The 20,177-nt window shown below is 51.0% G+C and overlaps 7 protein-coding genes across 7 annotated transcripts; 4 read left to right on the top strand and 3 right to left on the bottom strand.

The window, feature by feature from the left end:
• Positions 1-127: 127 nt before the first annotated feature.
• On the bottom strand, positions 128-4,342 carry LTR84_001908 (uncharacterized protein; the record flags this gene model as incomplete). Its single annotated transcript, XM_064845526.1, has 1 exon — positions 128-4,342. The coding sequence occupies one exon, from the start codon at positions 4,340-4,342 to the stop codon at positions 128-130; it is 4,215 nt and encodes a 1,404-aa protein (XP_064707071.1).
• Positions 4,343-5,457: 1,115 nt separating this feature from the next.
• MTR4 (ATP-dependent RNA helicase mtr4) lies at positions 5,458-8,850 on the top strand (the record flags this gene model as incomplete). Its single annotated transcript, XM_064845525.1, has 3 exons — positions 5,458-8,483; positions 8,530-8,668; positions 8,761-8,850. 3 exons carry the CDS (start codon positions 5,458-5,460, stop codon positions 8,848-8,850), a joined length of 3,255 nt encoding a protein of 1,084 aa, XP_064707070.1.
• A 1,116-nt stretch (positions 8,851-9,966) lies between these two features.
• LTR84_001906 (uncharacterized protein) lies at positions 9,967-10,803 on the top strand (the record flags this gene model as incomplete). Its single annotated transcript, XM_064845524.1, has 1 exon — positions 9,967-10,803. The coding sequence occupies one exon, from the start codon at positions 9,967-9,969 to the stop codon at positions 10,801-10,803; it is 837 nt and encodes a 278-aa protein (XP_064707069.1).
• A 796-nt stretch (positions 10,804-11,599) lies between these two features.
• On the bottom strand, positions 11,600-12,544 carry LTR84_001905 (uncharacterized protein; the record flags this gene model as incomplete). Its single annotated transcript, XM_064845523.1, has 1 exon — positions 11,600-12,544. One exon carries the CDS (start codon positions 12,542-12,544, stop codon positions 11,600-11,602), a length of 945 nt encoding a protein of 314 aa, XP_064707068.1.
• Positions 12,545-12,936: 392 nt separating this feature from the next.
• On the top strand, positions 12,937-14,235 carry LTR84_001904 (uncharacterized protein; the record flags this gene model as incomplete). Its single annotated transcript, XM_064845522.1, has 2 exons — positions 12,937-13,001; positions 13,110-14,235. The coding sequence occupies 2 exons, from the start codon at positions 12,937-12,939 to the stop codon at positions 14,233-14,235; spliced, it is 1,191 nt and encodes a 396-aa protein (XP_064707067.1).
• Positions 14,236-15,581: 1,346 nt separating this feature from the next.
• Positions 15,582-17,096, top strand: LTR84_001903 (uncharacterized protein; the record flags this gene model as incomplete). The annotated part of the gene is made up of 2 exons (XM_064845521.1): positions 15,582-16,473; positions 16,525-17,096. 2 exons carry the CDS (start codon positions 15,582-15,584, stop codon positions 17,094-17,096), a joined length of 1,464 nt encoding a protein of 487 aa, XP_064707066.1.
• Positions 17,097-17,410: 314 nt separating this feature from the next.
• LTR84_001902 (uncharacterized protein) lies at positions 17,411-19,898 on the bottom strand (the record flags this gene model as incomplete). The annotated part of the gene is made up of 2 exons (XM_064845520.1): positions 17,411-19,750; positions 19,890-19,898. The coding sequence occupies 2 exons, from the start codon at positions 19,896-19,898 to the stop codon at positions 17,411-17,413; spliced, it is 2,349 nt and encodes a 782-aa protein (XP_064707065.1).
• Between the last annotated feature and the right edge of the window lie 279 nt (positions 19,899-20,177).

Genomic DNA, 20,177 nt, shown 5'->3' with positions numbered 1-20,177 from the left:
CGTCTCGAAATGCCTACCTACCTAGGTAAATAGATCAGCCAGTAATCAACTTCAACAGAACAAATATGTTTATCGTCAATGTCACATCCTCGTGTTGAGCTGCGTTCTTTCTTTCGCGTTATGTTACCTACAAGAGCTCATTGCCGACCCAGGCTTTGACCTCAGGAGCATCTCTCTTCTTCTGTGCTTCCTGCACACTATCCCACAAGATGCCATCCGCGCCAGACGGCCTCCCCTCGCCGTTAACATGATAACGCTCGACGATTCCTCCATTTACGACTCCCAGTCCATTCTCGCCATCACCAGCCCCCTCCGTGACCTCCCAAACGTCCATCCTCGCCTTCTCACACAGTGCAGTGATTTCTCTCAACACCTCATCCACTTTCTCCGCTTGCTCCCTCAATCCACGTCTCAACAACCCATTCACCAACCTTCCCACCTCCTCATGCACCCCATTAACCCGCCCAATCAACCGCTGCACGCTGGCAACCAGATACTCCTCCTCATAAACACTCCCCGTCTTTCCCCTCGCCCGTTTCCTCTCCTCCTTCCGCTTCGTCTTGGACGTCATCCTTGACACATTCGACGCCACCGTCCCACCAAATTTACTCGCATTGGAGCCATACCGCGTGAAAAGACTTTGTCCTCCTTGCGTCGTCGCGTCCGTCGGCGCCAGCGACACATTATCCGGGATATCCATCCCCGTTCCATCACCGGCAGCAGCAGCATCCCCACCATAGAACGCCAGTGGATCCTCCTCCTTTTTCTTCCGCAACTCCTCCACCCGCGGTACCTGCGCCCCGAGCTGCACTTTACAGTCAGCAACGAGCTCAAGGATCTCGCCGAACTTCTCCGTCAGGCCGGCGTCCACGATCCGCGCGATCTCCTCGCTGCCGAACCCTTGTAACGCGAGAATCCTCAGCGCATCTGCGAAATAACTGCCCCGGCACAGCAGGCGCGCTGCGGCTGGGATGTCGCCAAGGTGTTCGGCATGAATGGCCGCAGCGGCGCGGAAATCGCGGGTTTCTTCAGCGAGCGTGCTGGCAAGGGATTCTGCGAGCGTGTGAAGGCGGGCCGTGTCCAGAGGCGGGGTGGCGAGGCTTGCGCACGTGAGAGATTCGCGCCATCGGTGTGCCAGCGCGTACAGTGGGTAGGCCGCTGCGTGGTCGCCCAGGGATTCGAAGAGCGTGGCCGCTGGGGCAGGCCGGGATTGCGACTCTGCAAGGTATGTCGCATACAGGCGTATTATGTGTGCCAAGTGGGGTGTGTCGTGGCGGTAAAGACCCATGGCAGCGGTGTACAAGCTGTGCCGGACAGTGTACGTCTCGATCTCCGCGTGGATGTCGCTGGCATTCGTTTTGTCGCCAGCGGTCTCGCCTCCCTCATTACCACCACCGACCTCGCCCCCCGTAGCAGCGATCGCATGCAACGAGCCCAACGCTTTAGCATACCGTTTGAGATGATTGTCAATGCGATATCGCCTCCTCAGCTCCGACAGCACAGATAGCGACTCCAGGAACGGCATGTATTCTCGTGGGTCGCGCTGCGCGTTCTGCGCCACGAGCAACGTTAGCTTCAGATCGTATAGCGCCAGCGCGCCGTCAAACAGCCGGTTCGTGTCGGGCGTCAGGAACACGAGGTGTGAGATTGCTCTATCGGCTTCGGACGGGGAAGTCGCGAGGAGTGTTGAGACCAGTGTTAGTGCTGCATTGAGGTCGGCGGGCCGTTTGCTCACGTGTGCGGTTATTAGGTTTTGGAGATGGTGGTTCGTTTTCGTGTCGGTGGAAGGGTGGCCGGTTAATGAGAGAGAGGCTTTGCTGCTGAGGATCGGGATGAATGCGTCGGCGATGCGGTTCACTTTGCTGCTGGTGGGCTTGTCCTTGATCTGCTTTTTGGTTCGGTCTACAAGAGTAGAAGTCTCGGCTGTCGTGCCTTGCTTCAATGTGTCTCGATATAATGTCTCAGTAACGTCTTCGTCTTTGAGCTTCGACAGAAATTCATCCACCCGGCTGGGTTTCTTCATTTGGTCGATGAACGTCGCAATCTGCGAAAGAAACTTCTCGGGATCGTAGTCGTGCAGAATATTCAAATCGACCTGATGAGTCTGGCAAGCCAGGAACGCCGCCAGGTAGTCGCCTTGGCTGATGTGATGCCGGATGCCCGACACGACGAGGACACGGGGGTAGATCGTCTCAAGATTGCCTCGTGGCATCTGCAGCGTCACAGCGTACGTGGACGGGATGACCGTTACGATTTTTGCTCCGCGTTCGATGCTGCGGCATCGTTCGTCGACCTCGGGCGTGTCGCTGGGGACTCGCATTTGGGTTGGCTCGGTCAGGTGCACGAACTTCAGGAGGTGTTGCGCTGTGGTGAGGATCAGGTGTGCATCGGTCAGGATGTACGATATGCAGTCTCGAGTGAGTAGGATTTTGTCTGCGTAAAGTGATCCTTGAGCAGTTAGTGAGACTTTGTGGTATTGTGGTCCATCTCCGTTGAGAAACCCTGGTGCATGGTGGTTGGGATTTTCGGAAAGCTTGAAAATTGCGCTGTTTGCTTGTGCGCCTGGTAGTGTGAGATGTTGTGCCATCGGGTCGTCAAGTGAATAGGTTGTTGAGGTCGTCGGGTCGGTGATGTAAACAACTTCATGTGCTGTATCGACAAGGAGGTTGTTGGCCGCTTGAGGAACGGTAGCTTCCTGATCTGCGAGAGATATACCGAGTATCGAGAGGCGTGATACATTGCCATGCCACATCGCTTTACGTACGATGGCGTCCGTTGTTCCTTGTTGAGGAGCAAGAATGTAAATATCTTTTCCTCTCGTAACAACCTGTGTATACCGGAGGCTGGTATCGGCTGGGCTATCTGATGCTGGTAGTTGAAGCGAGGTGCGATGAATCGTTGAGGTAAATCTCTTGGGTTTCGTACCAGGGGCCGAAGAGTCCAACGTACGCATAACCCATTCACATACCTCAAGTGTGCGAGTCGTCAGGACGGCCAGCCATTCACCAGTCTGAGTGACTGCACAATCCACTAGATTGTGATCAAATGTGACCTCACAGAAAGCCATGGGTGGAGGGACAGCAGCCTGCCTCGATGGAGTGAGTTTCAACGTCTTGCCATCGATGACTGCCACAATACCATGGTCGTGTGGGGGTTTAGTGCTTCCTTTGGAGATGGAGAATTGAAAGGTAAGGTCGAGGATCGAAGACTCTGAGGCTAAGAGTGTCCTGAGCGGAGTTTCGGGATGCCATTTCAGTGGTAAATTGCCAGTCGATGAAGATGATAGAGATATCTCCTGCTTGAGGTAATAATGGTAGTTTCCCATCGTCCAGAATTGTATCCTGTCTTTGAAGGAGATGGCCAATACGGTCGAATCGGTATTCCAGGTCAGAGAAATACTGGATGCCCATGTTGCCATATCTTCCGGGGTAGTCCGAAGATCAAACTGGCCATGACGAAGCCCATTTCGTTCGAAGAAGACCACCTCAACCTGGTTGTCTGATCGCTTTATTCCGGCGATGAGATTGCCCGAAGGTTTCCAGCTTAGCCCTGATTCGAGTCCATCAACAGGTTCACTCGCGCTGTCCAGTACAGCCTCACGACTGAAAACTCTGATAACTCTGCGATGAGCACGGACGACACTGTTTATGGCAAAATATTGGCCATCACCTCGCCAGCTAACGGTTACTTTCCCATCCTCCCATGGACTGGGGAGACCCTCATCGACTCTCTCTGGCATAGTGGGATCTCGCATCGCCTTGGCCCTCTTTCCTTGAAATTGCGTCTCCTTCTTTCCCCAACCAACAGAAACATGCTTGGAAGCCTTCAGATCGTCAGCAGAAAGACTGGCTTCATTCAGCGGCTCAAAAGTTCTGCTCATCAACACAAGAGTATCTGCTCGTGTGACAATTGCAAGCAATTCTTCGTCTGGAGCCCAAGCAGCAGCGCAGATTCCGGCATCGACGGACCCCACAATTTCGATTTTTTCTTGATCATCTTGGGGGTCTTCTCTAACCACAATGACATCTCCGCCAGCCAAGATCAGACAAGACGTGGCGGTGTCTGAGAAATGTTGAAGCAGTAGAATTTCGTCGCACTCAAGATCTGGCAGAGGGCAAGGAGCATCCCAAGATGCAATATCGACAAATTCATCTGCTCCAGAAGCATTCTTTGACTTCCGTCGCTTTAGTTCAATTATAGGTTGGGTTGCAGTTGGTCCAAAAGCACAAATGACTGTGTCATTTACTGGGTCCCATGCTGTCGCTGTTAATGGTAATAACAGGGACGATGTGTTGGCATCCAGTCGTGTCTCGTGGTATGCGACAGTTTTGAGGTTCCTCATACTGTATATTTTTCATATGTTTATCAATTGAGAATAGTCGAGAAAATGCCTACGAGTCAACGGGCAAAAAGTGGTCGAGAGTCAAAATTTAAATGTAAGTCGGAGAATTAATTCAATATGCCAATTCCTCAACTGTGATTGGCTAAGTGCCGGGTTCTTTCACAACTACAGAGTCCTTTTTCCAACGAAGTGATTCGAGAGTGGCAGGACAGGGAACCCTGAGATACGAGTGGAATGCACGGAGGATGAACGAAGATTGACTTTGTTGTTGTCAATTGGGATGTAATTGTTGCTGGCTCTGTACAAAAAGTGTGGGATTGCCAATCCCTTTGAATCAACTCCTGTCGTGCTTCGAGCTTCCTTATTTGCGATTCCGAAATCCCCGTTTATGCTTTGTACGTGTGCCAGACTGTCGTGAGTTAGTGAAAGATCCTCCGAGGGTCATTGTATAACATACCAGCCATGCCGAAGGGTACACCAAATCCAGCAGCTACAACTTGTTTAGTCCTTACTCTTCTCAAGATGTTGTTCCATGTCTCGTACCCATGAAAGTCCAATATCTCAGCCAGAAAAAGCGTGTCTTGGGGTTAAATGGCAAATTCGACCGAGGCCCTTCGGGATAATGGTAAGGACTGAAAAGATCACGTTGAGGTCGGGTTGTAGAGAAGCCACGGCGGGCGACTGTTCGGGTTGCCATTCGGGCGGAGAGGAGAGTTTGGGCGTTCATCTGCTATATTAGCAACGGATCATGGACTTGGAAGAGTTCGGGGCACCTTTGTAGGTCTTGTCGCAGCGAAAATGGTGGTGTTTAGGAGTCAAGAAGTCATTGAGGCATGAGATCAGTCCACTCGCAGGAGCTGCATTCGAGCTTTCGATGTCTTGGCATTCAACTCGGCTAACTTGCTATTAGGACTTCTAGCACGACGCTTGAGCCTTGAAAGCCTTGGGATAATCGGCAAACTTGCCCTCGGTAGAGAAACCCTGGAATTTATTTAGAGTTCGAAGTCACCTTCATCTTCAATGCGACTTGCAGGCTCAGAATTTTTGTTTCTCAGACTTCAACATTGTCGACTGTGTCCCGAGCAACACTGCTCACTGTGAGCCACGTCCCCAAAATGGACGAGCTATTCGATGTCTTTGATGACACTCCAGTGGCTCCATCACAACTGACACGGAAAGACAAAAAGCGGTTGAAGAGACAAGCCAACGGAGAAGTGAAAGAGACCACTGTCAATGGCAATGATACTGGACCCTCCAGCAAAGAAGCCTCTCCACCCTCGGAAGAGTCTAATACAGATAACTCCCCAGATCAAGAGGTGCCAGATCCCAAACGCATGCGCATTGCTGATGAACCAGAACCAGTTGTCACGGATACCTTCGAGACCGAGCAATCGCGAGAACTCGCCCCATCTGCTGGGTTGCTAGCATCTAAAGACGAAGGGAAGGTTATTCTGTCCCACCAGGTTCGCCATCAAGTCGCTCTTCCCCCCGACTACGATTATATCCCCATATCAGAACACAAAGCCCCCAGTGAACCTGCGAGGACTTGGAGTTTTCAATTGGATCCCTTCCAACAAGTCGCCATTGCTTCCATCGAACGAAATGAAAGTGTCTTGGTGTCGGCGCATACCAGTGCTGGAAAGACGGTGGTCGCAGAATATGCCATTGCACAGTGTCTGAAAAACAACCAACGAGTCATCTACACAAGTCCTATTAAAGCGCTGAGTAACCAGAAATATCGTGAATTCCAGGCCGAATTCGGCGATGTAGGTTTGATGACAGGAGACGTCACTATCAACCCCACAGCCACCTGTCTTGTCATGACCACTGAAATTCTCCGGTCTATGCTTTACCGTGGCTCGGAAATCATGCGAGAAGTGGGTTGGGTTGTTTTCGACGAGATTCACTACTTGAGAGATAAGACTCGAGGTGTTGTATGGGAGGAGACCATCATACTTTTGCCTGACAAAGTCCACTACGTCTTTCTGTCCGCCACTATTCCCAACGCCATGCAATTCGCAGAATGGATCACCAAAACACACAATCAACCATGCCATGTTGTCTACACAGACTTCAGACCAACCCCTTTACAACAATATTTCTTTCCTTCTGGAGCCGATGGTATACATCTGATCGTGGACGAAAAGGGGGTGTTCAGAGAAGACAACTTCCAGAAAGCCATGAGCACCATGGCCGAGAAACAAGGTGAAGATCCTGCCAACGCCATGGCCCGTAGGAAGGGCAAGGGCAAGGATAAGCGAATAAATAAAGGTGGCACCAAAGGTCCCTCCGATATTTACAAGATTATCCGTATGATCATGACCAAGAATTACAACCCTGTCATTGTCTTCAGTTTTAGCAAAAGAGAGTGTGAGGCCTATGCAATTCAAATGAGCTCGATGACATTCAATGATGAATCGGAGAAAGCCATGGTGGCCAAAGTGTTCGACAGCGCATTGGAAATGCTGTCTCCCGAGGACAAGACCCTCCCTCAGATTCAACATCTGTTACCTCTATTGAAGAGAGGTATCGGTATCCATCACTCCGGATTGCTCCCAATTTTGAAGGAGACCATTGAGATCTTGTTCCAGGAAGGTCTGATCAAAGTTCTTTTTGCTACCGAAACCTTTTCTATAGGGTTGAACATGCCGGCAAAGACTGTTGTCTTTACTAGTGTTCGCAAATTTGATGGCATTTCTCAGCGATGGGTGACTCCTTCGGAATTCATCCAGATGTCTGGACGTGCTGGACGTCGTGGATTGGATGAAAGAGGAATTGTCATAATGATGATTGATCAACAGATGGAACCTGGTATTGCCAAAGAGATCGTGCGTGGAGAACAGGATAAACTCAACTCAGCATTCTACCTCGGATACAATATGATTCTCAACCTTCTTCGAGTTGAGGGTATTTCTCCTGAGTTTATGCTTGAACGATGCTTTCACCAGTTCCAGAATACCGCAAGTGTATCGGGACTGGAGCGAGAGTTGCAGCAACTGGAAACTGAAAAGTCGACTATGGTTATTGAAGATGAAACCGCCATCAAGGCTTATTATGAGTTGCGGAAACAGCTTGACATCTATGCCGAGGATATGAGAAACGTGATCATCCATCCTAATTATTCTCTGCCATTCATGCAACCCGGTCGTTTGATTGAGGTCAAAGATGGTGAACACAATTTTGGTTGGGGTGCAGTCATTGACTTCGCTCGAGTCGATCCGAGCAATTCTTCTGAGAAACTGGCACCACAAGAAGAATGGGTTCTCAAAACTGCCTTGGAGGTGGCTGATGGGCCTACGCCTGGCACCAAAACCTTTCAATCACTCCCAGCCGGCATCCGACCTCCACAACCTGGTGAGAAGTCGAAGATCCAGATTGTTCCCGTCTTGTTAAAATGCGTCCAGAAAATCTCGCACATTCGAATTTTTCCGCCTGCAGACATTAGGACTGCAGAGTCGAGAAAGAAGATTTCACAAGCTCTGACTGAAGTGCAGAGACGCTTCCCGGACGGTCTTGCAGTTCTCGATCCCATTGAAAATCTCAAGATCACCGATAATTCTTTCAAGGAGCTTCTCCGCAAGATTGAGATCATGGAATCTCGCCTGGTTGCCAATCCATTGCATAATTCGCCACGACTGGAAGGGCTTTACAATCAGTTCGCCGAGAAGGTGACGCTGACGAACAAGATCAAAGCACTAAAGAAAGAGATCCAGGATGCACATGCGATTACGCAATTGGAAGAGTTAAAGTGTCGAAAACGAGTGCTTCGGAGACTTCAATTTATCAATGAGGATGAGGTTGTGCAATTGAAAGCCCGTGTGGCCTGCGCCATCAGCACGGGTGACGAGCTGATGCTCAGTGAATTGTTGTTTAACCGATTTTTCAACGATCTGACACCTGAGCAATGTGCTGCGGTCATGAGCTGCTTTGTCTTCGAAGAGCAGATCAAAGAACAGCCGGTTCTATCTGAAGATCTGAACATATTGCTTGGTGAAATCAAACGACAAGCAAGAATCATTGCCAAAGTATCGGTCGAGTCCAAATTGGCCTTGAATGAGGACGAGTATGTCCAGAGTTTCAAATGGCAGTTGATGCCAGTCATACTTGCATGGGCGAATGGAAAGTCCTTTGGAGAGATCTGGTAAGTACAGAAGGGGAGTGAAAATTCCCGGCTAACGATAAAATAGCAAAATGACCGATGTCTACGAGGGCAGCTTGATTCGGACTTTTCGACGTCTTGAAGAGGGCCTACGCCAAATGGCCGAAGCTTCGAAGGTGATGGGTAGTGAGGAGTTGGAAAAGAAGTTTGAGGAAGCACTAACGAAGGTAAGAAGAGATATTGTGGCAGCCCAGTCATTATATCTCTAGGTTTGCACGTGGGATCTACGTTTCTTTATGGCGATCCGATTCAATTCCAGAGCATCGGCGAACAAGTACGACTGGATTTCAGCTGGCTGTTGCGCGATCACCAAGTCGCTGTCGAGAAAATCAAGACGGCCACGGATTGATAGACACAGGCAGGTATTATGTGATTGCTTGTGATGGTCATTATCGATTCTGTGCTGCCTGAGAAACTCGAGAGAGTGAGGGTTCGAGAATGGCAACAATAATGTCATGACTCGTGATCCATGTTAGAGTTAGCAGTCACCTCAGTCCGAAAGGCAGATGAGGTCAATTCTTGCCTTGCAGCGGCGAAAAGCTGTCTTGAAACCCATCATAATTCTGATGCTTTGTTCAAAGTCAACCTTCGTCATAGTGGTGTACAGAACCTAGGTAGGAGTAGATGCATTCGTATGGTGGGTGGTCGAAAGAGTAAGGCCCTTTCTTTCGAGTCCGTGGGAATTGGTACCCAACTGACAAGGCTTGAGATGGTCCAAACAACGGCACGACCAGCGAAGAGGCGCCAGGGCCATGAACGAGGACCCTGTTGACCCTGGCTGTCCATTGACAGTTGAGCACCCAAGCAGCCAAACACCGGTGAGCGGCACCCAGCTGGACGGCACTTCATGCGCGGTGAAGACTTTGCTAGGTCACCTTTAGGCTTCTAGATCTAGGCAGCTTTGGGCGCCACGAGCCTCTAATCCCTCTAAATCAAGCCTAAAAGTGGCTGCCCAGTGAGTGCAAGTCCCCACAGCAGTTCCCAGTTTCCACCTGTGCCACTGACTGAGAAGACAACTGGGGTCCTGACAACCAATCATCCGGCCGAGCAGCCTTGGATCCAATTCAAACTCTCATCTTTCGACCACCATCCTCCTCACATCACCCATCCATCACACTTCACACACACACCTTACATCTCGTACCTCACACCTTGCACTGCGCAACGACTCCGACATTCCTTCACCGCTCGATTTTGTGTACGACAAAAGGAGGGTTCTGCCCTCCATCACTGCCTCACCTCTTTCAGGATTATCATCTCATCTTGCTCATCAACCTGCCACTTCCATCTTCCTCCTCTCCTCGGCTGCGAACAAAGATCAAATCAATTCTTACCTGATTCAGCCATCATGAATAGCCTGGCCACCCCGCCTGTCCCTCCTCATTTTCACGAGCACACAAGACTATCTCCCAACAGATCAAGTGAGTTGCCTCTGTCTATTGTCATACTGCTCCCACTAATCGCCATGTTTTCAGTGTCTTCGACTACCCCATCGAGGAAGCGGAAAGCCTCTCCATCACCAGACCGAGACGATGAAATGACCACATCTCCTGCCATGTCAAATGCTCGATTACCAATTCCACCTGGATCGAGGAAGAAGATACGTCCTAATTTGACTGGAAGACCGCTCTCAGTTGACCGACTCCTCGAAACATTAGACAAAGACTCGCTACGATCGGTTTTGAAGTCCCTGTGTGACCGCAACCCTGGACTTCGGGAAGAAATCATCCAAGTCAGTCCTCGACCAAGCATCATGAGCACTTTGCAAGTTTTACGAGAATATCATGATCGATTACTGTCATCATTTCCCCTTGATCCGAATCCTCGGTCCGATTATTCATATGACCGAGTTCGACCCCAATGGAATGAATTGCTCGATGCCCTGACCGATTTTACTCCTCATTTCTTACCCCCAAATGAGCAGCAATCGTCTCTTTCGTTGGAATATTTGGATGGGGTGACACAAATCATCCACGAACTTCCCGAGTGGGATACTGCACAATATAATCTCGCCAAGCAGAATGCATACCAAGAGATTTCCCGCGCCTGGGCCACCGTTATCAAGGAAGCGAGTAAGAGAGGAGGAGGTATTCAACTGCAGTACGGCGGATGGGAAGACAAATTGAGAGGTCACAACGAAAAGAGTGGCAATAGAATGCGAGAGGCCTATGAAGCCCTGGGTCAGGCTTTAGGTTGGTTACGTCGATCACCTCAACCAACTGCACAGCCAAGTATTCGTCAGCAATTGTTCTCCAACTCGTACGGAATGGAACAACCTACTATTCGAACCGGCAATTGGTAAAGCAAAGCGTCAAATGATCAATAAACAGCAGCAATGACACAGGTATATGGTCCTCTTTCGAAGATAGAAATGTCGATCTCAAGCCTCGAGAATCTTGCGACCCGCCGAGTTGCTTTTGGCGGATAGAGCGTTGTGGTGGCTTCACAGCGAACGAATTTCTTATGTTACGGGAGGTACGACTGCAATTATCGAATTAACGACATGAAACGAAACCACGGCCGAGATCAATTCAATCATTGTGCTTTTTCTTCTTTCTTCTTGTTGCCACCTGGAATGGGGTGTCGGAACATACATGGCGGATATCTTTCTTCTCTCGTTTCTTAACCAGTGGGATGGACACCGGGAGGCAAGTGGACGAGTCGGCGTTTGGGGGAAACAACATGGAGAGGAAATTGTGGCCGTGGCCCGGCATGTTTCCATTTGTCTCCTTTGAATTCATTGATACACCCATTGGCTTGATTCATGGAAAGGAAGGGACCTAGGTACATTTGGCCGTCAATTCTTCATTTCCACACCCGCTCTCCACTGAGTGAGCAACGGTACATCCTACAAATAGCATGCTTTTATTATCGATTGGGGAGGGAAGGAACAGGAGTTGAAATTATATATATGCCGAGTCTACATTGCAGTGAGCTTGGCCTCGTCATTTTCTCTTTCTGGATCCTTGATCCTGTTGGATACATATTTTGTTCGTTCATCATCTTTTCTTTCCTGACTTGATGTTACATATCTATCTGATACGACGGATCCTACATATATATACACAGGCTGAATGATACTTTACCCCGATGACACATCAGCGCCAGCCCACAAACCGCTCGAACCGCATCTTACATCCCTCGACACTATTCAACTTGGGCCTGACATCCAGATAAAAGTTCAACTGTTGTTGTTGTGGCACGGGTGCTCCACGTCCCGCGGCGGCATCATTCGCCGGCTTCCCCTGGTAGAAATCAATGACATACTCGACGGTCTCGCCACCACAGCGCTGGACGACCCAATCATGGCGGTCGAACGGCGCTGTATAGCCAGCGAGACTCTTGACCCTGGCTTTGGGGCTCAAGGCGCCGGCGCCCAGGCCCCTGAACGAGAGCAGTTTCGGCCCGCCGCAGCGGGCGCTGCTCTGGCCCTCCCACGATTTGATCAGGCTCCACGCCCGCTCGTTCACCGCATTGTGGATCGGGATGACGCTCGGCATCGTCGACGCCAGCTCGTTGGGGCTCGCCGATGAGGTCTTCTTGCGCAGCACCGCGTTGTAGAATTGCGTTTCGGACGGGTAGATCCAGTGGCCCGAGGGCGAGGCACCGGTTTCGGTTTCCGCGTTGGCTGGGGTGCTGGGTGCGGGTGATGTGGATGAAGGGCTCTGCGCGCGGGGTATGCTGGAGATTTCACGCTCGTGGGATAGATTGTGTCGTGTCGTGCTTCTGCCGGCGGGGTCTTCTGTAGAGGGTGATTGTGATACTCGATCTGATGAGCATTCTTGGGGTGAAGCGATGGTGGACGGATTTGGGTGTGGGAGGGGCTTTTGTTGTTGACCTGCTACTGCTGCTGCTGCCTCTCTAGATTTCTTCTGTTGGGCGGCTGCTTGCTCCAGCCATATTGACCGGGTTTGGGCGTCGACAGGACAAGCGTCTGCTGGGGAAGATGAAGCTGGGTTGGATGGAATAGGGTGTGGTGCTTGGGACAGTGGAGGAGGCGGCGGAGGAGGAGAAGGCACGGGGTCTGCTTTCCACCAGCCCATTTTGCAGTCAATACAATGAGTCGAGGAGAATCTGTTGGTGAGGTTCAGTTCTGTTTTGTGAGATGGAAATTTAGCAGACTGATCCGGCCTGCATATTGAGTGCTCCAAATATCTCTGGATGACTAAGCAGGAAGGACTTGCTCGTAATGGGGTGATCCGGGTTGCCGCTTAAAAGTATGCTTAGTGCGTAAATAGCTTAGTTCTGCCAACCAACTGCGGTACCCCTCCTTTCGTCCACCGCCTGCACATTTCGACTTCTCCAATATTTTGATTTGCAGTCGCCAATGCGGTGTGCAAACAATTCCATTTGCTGTGACCGTACCAGACACTCACTCTTGTCCTGATCCTCCAGCTAAACCTGGGATTCTTCTTAGCTATCAAATCTTACCATCATGTCGGGCTCACCTCAAATCTATCGTGCAAGCACTACTGCCCCTGTCAACATTGCTGTGATTAAGTAGGTACGCCAACATTCCCCCACCTCCTACCTCCACAAGTCCGAATTTAATTGGGATTATCCCAGAGCCCAAAAGAGACTGATATTAACAACTCATCACTTGAATAGATACTGGGGCAAACGCGACACGACGTTAAACCTCCCTACAAACTCATCCCTCTCCGTGACTCTCTCTCAAAACTCTCTCCGTGCTCACACCACTGCCTCAGCATCAGAGTCCTACTCTGGCGACGATACCCTCATTCTCAATGGAGAACAGGAAGACATCAAATCCTCCAAGCGCACACAAGCTTGTCTGAAACACTTGCGTTCGCTCCGAGCAGATCTCGAGTCTAAAAATGCAAGCCTTCCCAACCTGTCCCAGTTGACACTTCGACTGGTCTCGGAGAACAATTTCCCGACTGCGGCTGGTCTTGCCTCCTCCGCTGCTGGCTTTGCAGCACTGGTACGGGCCATCGCAGATCTTTACGAATTACCTCAGTCACCAGAAGAACTTTCTCTCATTGCTCGACAAGGCTCTGGCTCAGCCTGCAGGAGTCTCATGGGTGGCTTCGTCGCCTGGAGAGCAGGGACAAAAGAGGATGGAAGTGACAGTAAAGCCGAGGAGGTCGCTCCAGCTTCGCACTGGCCGGACCTCAGAGCATTGATTCTGGTGGTGAGTGCAGAGAAGAAGGGTGTTCCTTCAACTGCAGGCATGCAAACCACGGTGGAGACCTCGACTCTTGCACCAGCCAGATTCAGAGACATTGTACCGAAAAGATTGCAAGAGATTGAGAAGGCCATTCATGACAAGGACTTTGAGACCTTTGGTAGGATCACCATGCAAGACTCGAATTCCTTCCACGCCATCTGTCTTGATTCCTGGCCACCCATTCACTACATGAATGACGTGTCAAGGGCGGCCATGAGTGCGGTTGAGACGGCGAACCGAAAAGCAGGCAAGATCATTGCGGCGTATACGTTCGATGCTGGACCAAACGCCGTCATCTACCACCTGGAAGAACATACTCACCTCGTGGCTGGTGTGATCAAGTCCATCTTACCTTGGATTCCCGGTTGGGAAGGTGAATTCGGGGAGAAGATTCAACCCAATGAATTCGGTGGCTTGGAGCAAAAGGCGTTGATGACACTCAAAACGGGTGTCAGTCGTGTCATTTGTACTGGCATTGGTGGTGCTCCAGAAAAGATAGATAAGCATTTGGTGGATGAGGGTGGTAAGCCAGTGTCTCTGTAGGCATACCTACACTGGATCTGGAGTTGGTACATAGATTTGTGTGTGTCAAAACCCACAAATTCATCACTGTTAGCAGTTTGCAGCAGAATAATCTGAACGGTGGTTGATTACTATCCTTTCCGGATCAGTATTCATGTCGAGATATCGATCTCCTGCGTGCCACAACTAGGAAGCGCACAACGAGGCTTACATGATCACAAAACATGTTGCTCACCGCGTATGCCGTATATGCACACCCGGGACCCGTATCGTGCACTCGAGGCTACGAACCTACGACTGCAAGATTTCCAGATTGAGATGCGGTATGAAATATTCCAAGGGCATGTGGTGAAGGAGATACGGATCAAATCCCGGCCCAAAGACAGAAATTCGCAACACGCGATACGCGATGCGATACGCGATGAACAAAAAAGAGTGTCACCCAGCAGGGAAACCCAAGGCGAATAGTGACTCGTAGAAGCGGAGTCAAACATTGGAACGACATCAACAGTGATGACCGCGGTAAAAGACAACGAATAGCGGTGGATTATCGATCCTTGCGGATGTTTTTGTCTCCCGCAATATATCAATATGGGTGAAAAGTGCCTCGGCAGGGTCCATGATCTCGGGATATCTCACAGAACATGCATCCGGCGCGGTGGAAGTGCGTTCCCACCGGCCGGATGAACAGAGTAAGAGGATACATGGTTTGATGCTCGTCCATGGCCCGTCATCTGGGAACCATGAAGGAGTTCCCACATCCCACTTCGGGTCCCGTATGGCAGCTCTGGTATAGAGGGAAACAGGTTGAGGGAATTCAAACTAAGACACTCCGATAGACACCCGGGCCATCTGAACAGAGACGCAAGCAAGAGTGCACCTCAGCAACAGAGGGGGATCACTGATCAGGCCTAAGGGTGCCTAAAACACTGGTTTGCATGGGGATGCGCCTCCCTCGCCGGAACCGAGACTTCAAGCGAGGTCCCCCCACTGGCGACACCTTTGCCACCATTACCCCAGTCTCAAGTCCCAGTTAGGCATGAACGCCCCGGGATGCCTGAGCAGCAGATTCAATTCAATGGAGGAGGTGCTACAGTATCAAATGTGCAACCTAAATTTCTGCCTGCGACTACCTGGGGAGCACATTGCATTCATCCACCATTATTCCCTTCTCTTCACTTTGTGGCCTGACGACCGAGGTTCTTTCCATCATCTCATTTTCGGCTTCCGTTCTATATCCACCGCAGATATTCCTTTATTTGAGGCTTGTCTTCCTTTTCCACACTCAATTGAACCCCCAACTTGAACCATCCGTTTTGTTACCAGCCCTCTTTCAAGGCCTTCATTCCTTGGTGCAATCCGCCATCATGGCCAACAATCACTTCGACGCTATCATCATCGGTGCTGGTATCTCTGGTATTGACGCCGCATACCGCCTTCAGGAAGGTCTCCCTGATTTCAAGTATGCAATCCTTGAAGGTCGCTCGGAGATCGGTGGTACTTGGAGCTTGTTCAAGTATCCCGGCATCAGGTCTGATTCTGATCTTCACACTTTCGGCTTTCCTTGGGACCCCTGGAGAGAAGAGCGTGCCATTGCCAGTGCCCCCTCTATCTTGAGCTATGTCAAAGGCTGTGCCAATCGTCATGGAATCGACAAACACATCAAATACCACCACCAAGTTCAGACATTGAATTGGTCCTCTGAACATCAGCATTGGAAGCTTGAAGTCTCCGTTGACGGAAAAGAGGCCCTCTACTATGCTCGACATATCCTCCTTGGCACTGGCTATTACGACTACAAGCAAGGTCTGAATTCACAAATACCAGGTATCGAGAACTTCAAGGGCGCTGTGATCCATCCCCAGTTCTGGCCAGAAGACCTCGACTACAAGGACAAGAAGGTCGTCATCATCGGTAGTGGTGCTACTGCAGTCACTCTAGTTCCTGCCATGAGCGAGCAAGCCAAATCTGTCACTATGCTTCAACGATCGCCAAGCTATTTCCTACCCATTCCACTGGTCGAGCCCATTGATCAAACAATCAAGAAATGGCTACCTGAGAGTGTGGCCTACAAACTGATTCGATGGAGATTCATCATTATGGGATTCATCTTCTTCAACTTTTGCCGCCTTTTCCCCAATCAGGGCAAAGCGATGCTTCGAAAGGCCACCGAAGCTGAACTACCCAAGAACATCCCATATGACCCTCATTTCATGCCCAGCTATTCACCCTGGCAACAGAGAATGTGCATTACTCCTGGTAAGTCCACCTCGATCACATATCATGCATCTCACTAACGCTTTGCTACAGGAGGAGATTTCTTTGCGGCACTTCGAAGCGGAAAGGCCGACGTTGCCACCGATACGATTGATACCGTCACCTCAAAGGGCATCAACTTGAAATCAGGAGCTCAACTCGACGCCGACATCATAGTGACAGCCACCGGCCTCAAAATCCAACTCGGAGGTGGCATGAAATTATTCGTGGATGGCAAGCCTCACACCATCGGTGACAAATTCGTCTGGCGCGGCGCTCTCCTACAAGATATTCCCAACCTGTGCTTCGTCTTCGGGTACACCAACGCGAGCTGGACCCTTGGTGCCGACGCAACGGCACAACTCTGGGTCCGACTTCTCAAGGGCGCAAAGGCCAAGGGCCAAACTAGCTTCGTTCCTCGCGTGGGTGAGAAGGAGGGCGTTCTTCCAGCAGAGCTGTTGAACCTCAACAGCACTTATATCAAGGAGGCGGCAAAGACCGGTGCTCTGCCTAAAGGCGGTGATCGTGGTCCATGGGTGCCGAGAAGTGTCTGGCTCAAGGACATCTGGCATGCCAGGTACGGTGATATCACCACCGGACTTCAATTCAACAGGGTTTCGACTTGATACACTACCTTTCAATCAAATTGACTACCAGTGGTTTGCTGTCTTGGGGTTGAATGAAGGATGACTGTTTCGGACATGGGGTTATGGTATACAGATTATTGGGAGCGGGTGTTTATTGTTAGGGCTTTCACCTGTTTAGTAGACCCTCAAGTCGTTGGTAATTGTAGTTAGCAATTGAATATCAATAACGGCATTGGTAATACTAATCACTGCTAGCACTTACTCCTCAACCCCTTCTTGGAGGTCTCGTCATCCTCTACGCCGTTGCATCTAAGCCCATGAAAGACCCACAGCTTGCCGAAGAAGGCTCAGCATCACAACATCGCATCCCCCATCCCAAACACCTCGCCATCTTCCAAGACAAAAGGCTCATAATCAGGCAGCCCAACATCCATAAACCCGTAGAGCAAGTCATGCTGCGACGTGTGGCCAGGCATGAACCACCCGCCCGATGGGAAGACATCTATTTCGGCCTCCATCTGCCCTCCTCCACCACGGACCGCAGCGTTCAGCCTCGACTCCCCACCCAGTGCATTATTGGAATTGGTATTCGTGGTAGTTGTAGCAGTAAAGCCGGAAATAATGGCATCGAGATCGAATTCCTGTTGCGGCTCCCGCTCCAATCCCTGTGCCTGTGCCTGGTGGCGCTGCACATGATGAGCATTCTCAGCAACAACAGCAGCAGCGGCGCGACCACAACCACCACCACCATTATACGAATCCCCCAACGCAGCCTCATCCCCACAATCCAGCAGTGCCTGCTGCACTCCTCCCATCACAGCCGAGACATCCGCGACCTTCAACGACGCCATCAACGCGCGAATGATCTTGGCGGGCCGCGAAACCCCCGGGTTCGGCAGCGTCAGCTCGTCCAGACAGCGCAGACTCGCGGCCAGGTGCGCGCAATGCTCCGACGATGCGACGCCTGCGCGTGTAGTCGCGGCCGAGCTCGAGCGCGAGTTGGCCTGCTCGTGGTACGCTGTGGGGGCCGCCGCCCCCACCCCCGCCGCCGCCGCCACCGCGAACGCGGACGCCGCGACGTTGCGCACGTGGATCGTGCATGCCACGTACACGGCGTAGCTGAGGAGGTATGGGGCGCCGCGCAGCGTGTATTGCGTCTGGTAGTGTGTGGCGAGCGCGGTGATGCTTTTCGCCGACGAAGTGCAGTGTTGCCAGGCGTGTGCGGGGCTGTTGTTCGTGCTTGGGGAGGAGGAGGTGCTGCTGGTGGTGGTGAGGAGGTGGCCGCCGGTGACAAAGGGCCGGTAGAGGAGGATGATCAGTGAGTGGTAAATCCCGTGTAGGTGGAGAATGTTGGGTGTTGGGTTGCGGTTCGATGTTGAGGTTGTTAGAATTGGAGTTGAAGTTGATGGAGGAAAGGGTTCGGTGGAAGTGAGTGTGTCGAGTCGCAATTGTGGAGACAGGTTCTCTTTCCACCAGGTCAGCGAGTCTTCGATGCCCTTCAGGCTGGCTTTTGCGGACGCGGCATTCGAGCCGATCACATAGAAATTGTTGATGATCCGGGTCATGATTTTGGATAGGCGGCAGAATTCGCGGAAGCAGGACACCGAGTACATTGGTTTCGGCGTGGCTTTTGGTTGGGAATCGTTGAGGTAGCTTTGAGAGGCAGAATTGTATGGGATCCACGGCTCTCTCTCGTCAAGCACGTCCATGAAGTCCAACGAGACGTGGGTATCTTGGATATGGATGGCGATGGGTCGGCCTAAGTACAAGCTCTGCAGTTTGTCGTTGATGAAAGCGCCCCAGAACACTCGCCGGCGTATCTCGATCTCCTCGGCGTTCTCAAGTGTGACATCTCGATCAAGATGCAGTCCGAGATCATAAATCATTCGCAAACCATAGCCCGTCAAAAGCCATCCTTTGGATACTTCTCCACGAGCATTGTAAGTCGATCCGAGCAGGAGCAGCCCGACCACAGTTGGGATACTCGGTTTCAGCAGTAAGTTCTCCGATCCAAGAAGTTCGTTGCAGCGACGAAAGAACCGCGCACCGGCCGTGAGTGGGTTGTTGATGTCTTCCCTGATATCAAGCCGATCCGAGAACTTGCTGGCGCACGCGAAAATCGCATTCATCATGAATTTGGACGAGTATTGGCCTCCACTGACCAAATCTCGCATGACTGCCGGTCGATACGTCAGAAGAAAACTGTGATGTTGGCGGTTCCAGTGCAGATTCAGTAGATGCATGGCCAGCTCGATGGGGACTTGGTCGACATGGGAGATCTTGTCGTAGATCTCAATCTCGCCTTGGCGGGTCAAAATCGCATTGGCCACTAGTTGGTTCTTGATGTGCGTAATGTCCAAGGCGTTTCGCAGGCCCGGTAGTTGTACCTTTGAATGTAAGGCTGATGAAGGTCCGATGGGATTTAGACTCCCTTTGTCGTCAACCGAAAGGAATGTCGAGACATCGAGCATGCTTTCAGGTGAATCTGGAGATCCATCTTCATCTTCATCTCCCGGGCCTGTCTGAACTTCTGGCGTCTCTGAAGTAGGCTGTGTCGAGGTAATGTCAGTGTCTTCCATATAATCCTCTTCTGGAAGCGCGATTGACTCCAGGATGCCCTGGATCTCATCCTGTGGTGTCAACTTTAGACGACGCAGCAGCCGGATGTATTTGTGCTTCTCTTTCCGCATCGACTTTATAATGGCGACAGTAGGCCTGCATCAATGGGTGTCAATTGACCAACCACGAATTGAATTACCTGCGAGCTTTACATCTTACCTGGCCTGCCTCACTCGTTTTTCGTATACACATTGCCGGTTCTGAGTCACGCACGACCCGCATTTCGGCTTATTGCTGTCACAACGGATCTTTCTGATGCGACAGAACTCGCATGCCCGAAAAATTGAACCTGTGGCTTTCGACTGAGGTGATGGCATAATGTAAGTGAATGAAAGGCCAGAGGTCATTCAATATCAATCGAAACACCAATTTTATGCCAGCCTTTTTTTGCACTAGCTGGCCAGATGTGAAAGCCGGTACATTTCACCATACCGTGGACAATAACTTATTTAGCTGTGGCAGAGAAACAGGATGGAGAAAAGGAATTTCAACAGTGTCGGG

The sequence above is a fragment of the Exophiala bonariae genome (assembly GCF_035927105.1).
Source record: "Exophiala bonariae strain CCFEE 5792 chromosome Unknown scaffold_11, whole genome shotgun sequence".
Classification (NCBI taxonomy): Eukaryota; Fungi; Ascomycota; class Eurotiomycetes; order Chaetothyriales; family Herpotrichiellaceae; genus Exophiala; species Exophiala bonariae.
Note: the sequence above shows the minus strand (reverse complement) of the source record. Positions and strands in the feature narration are given on the sequence as shown.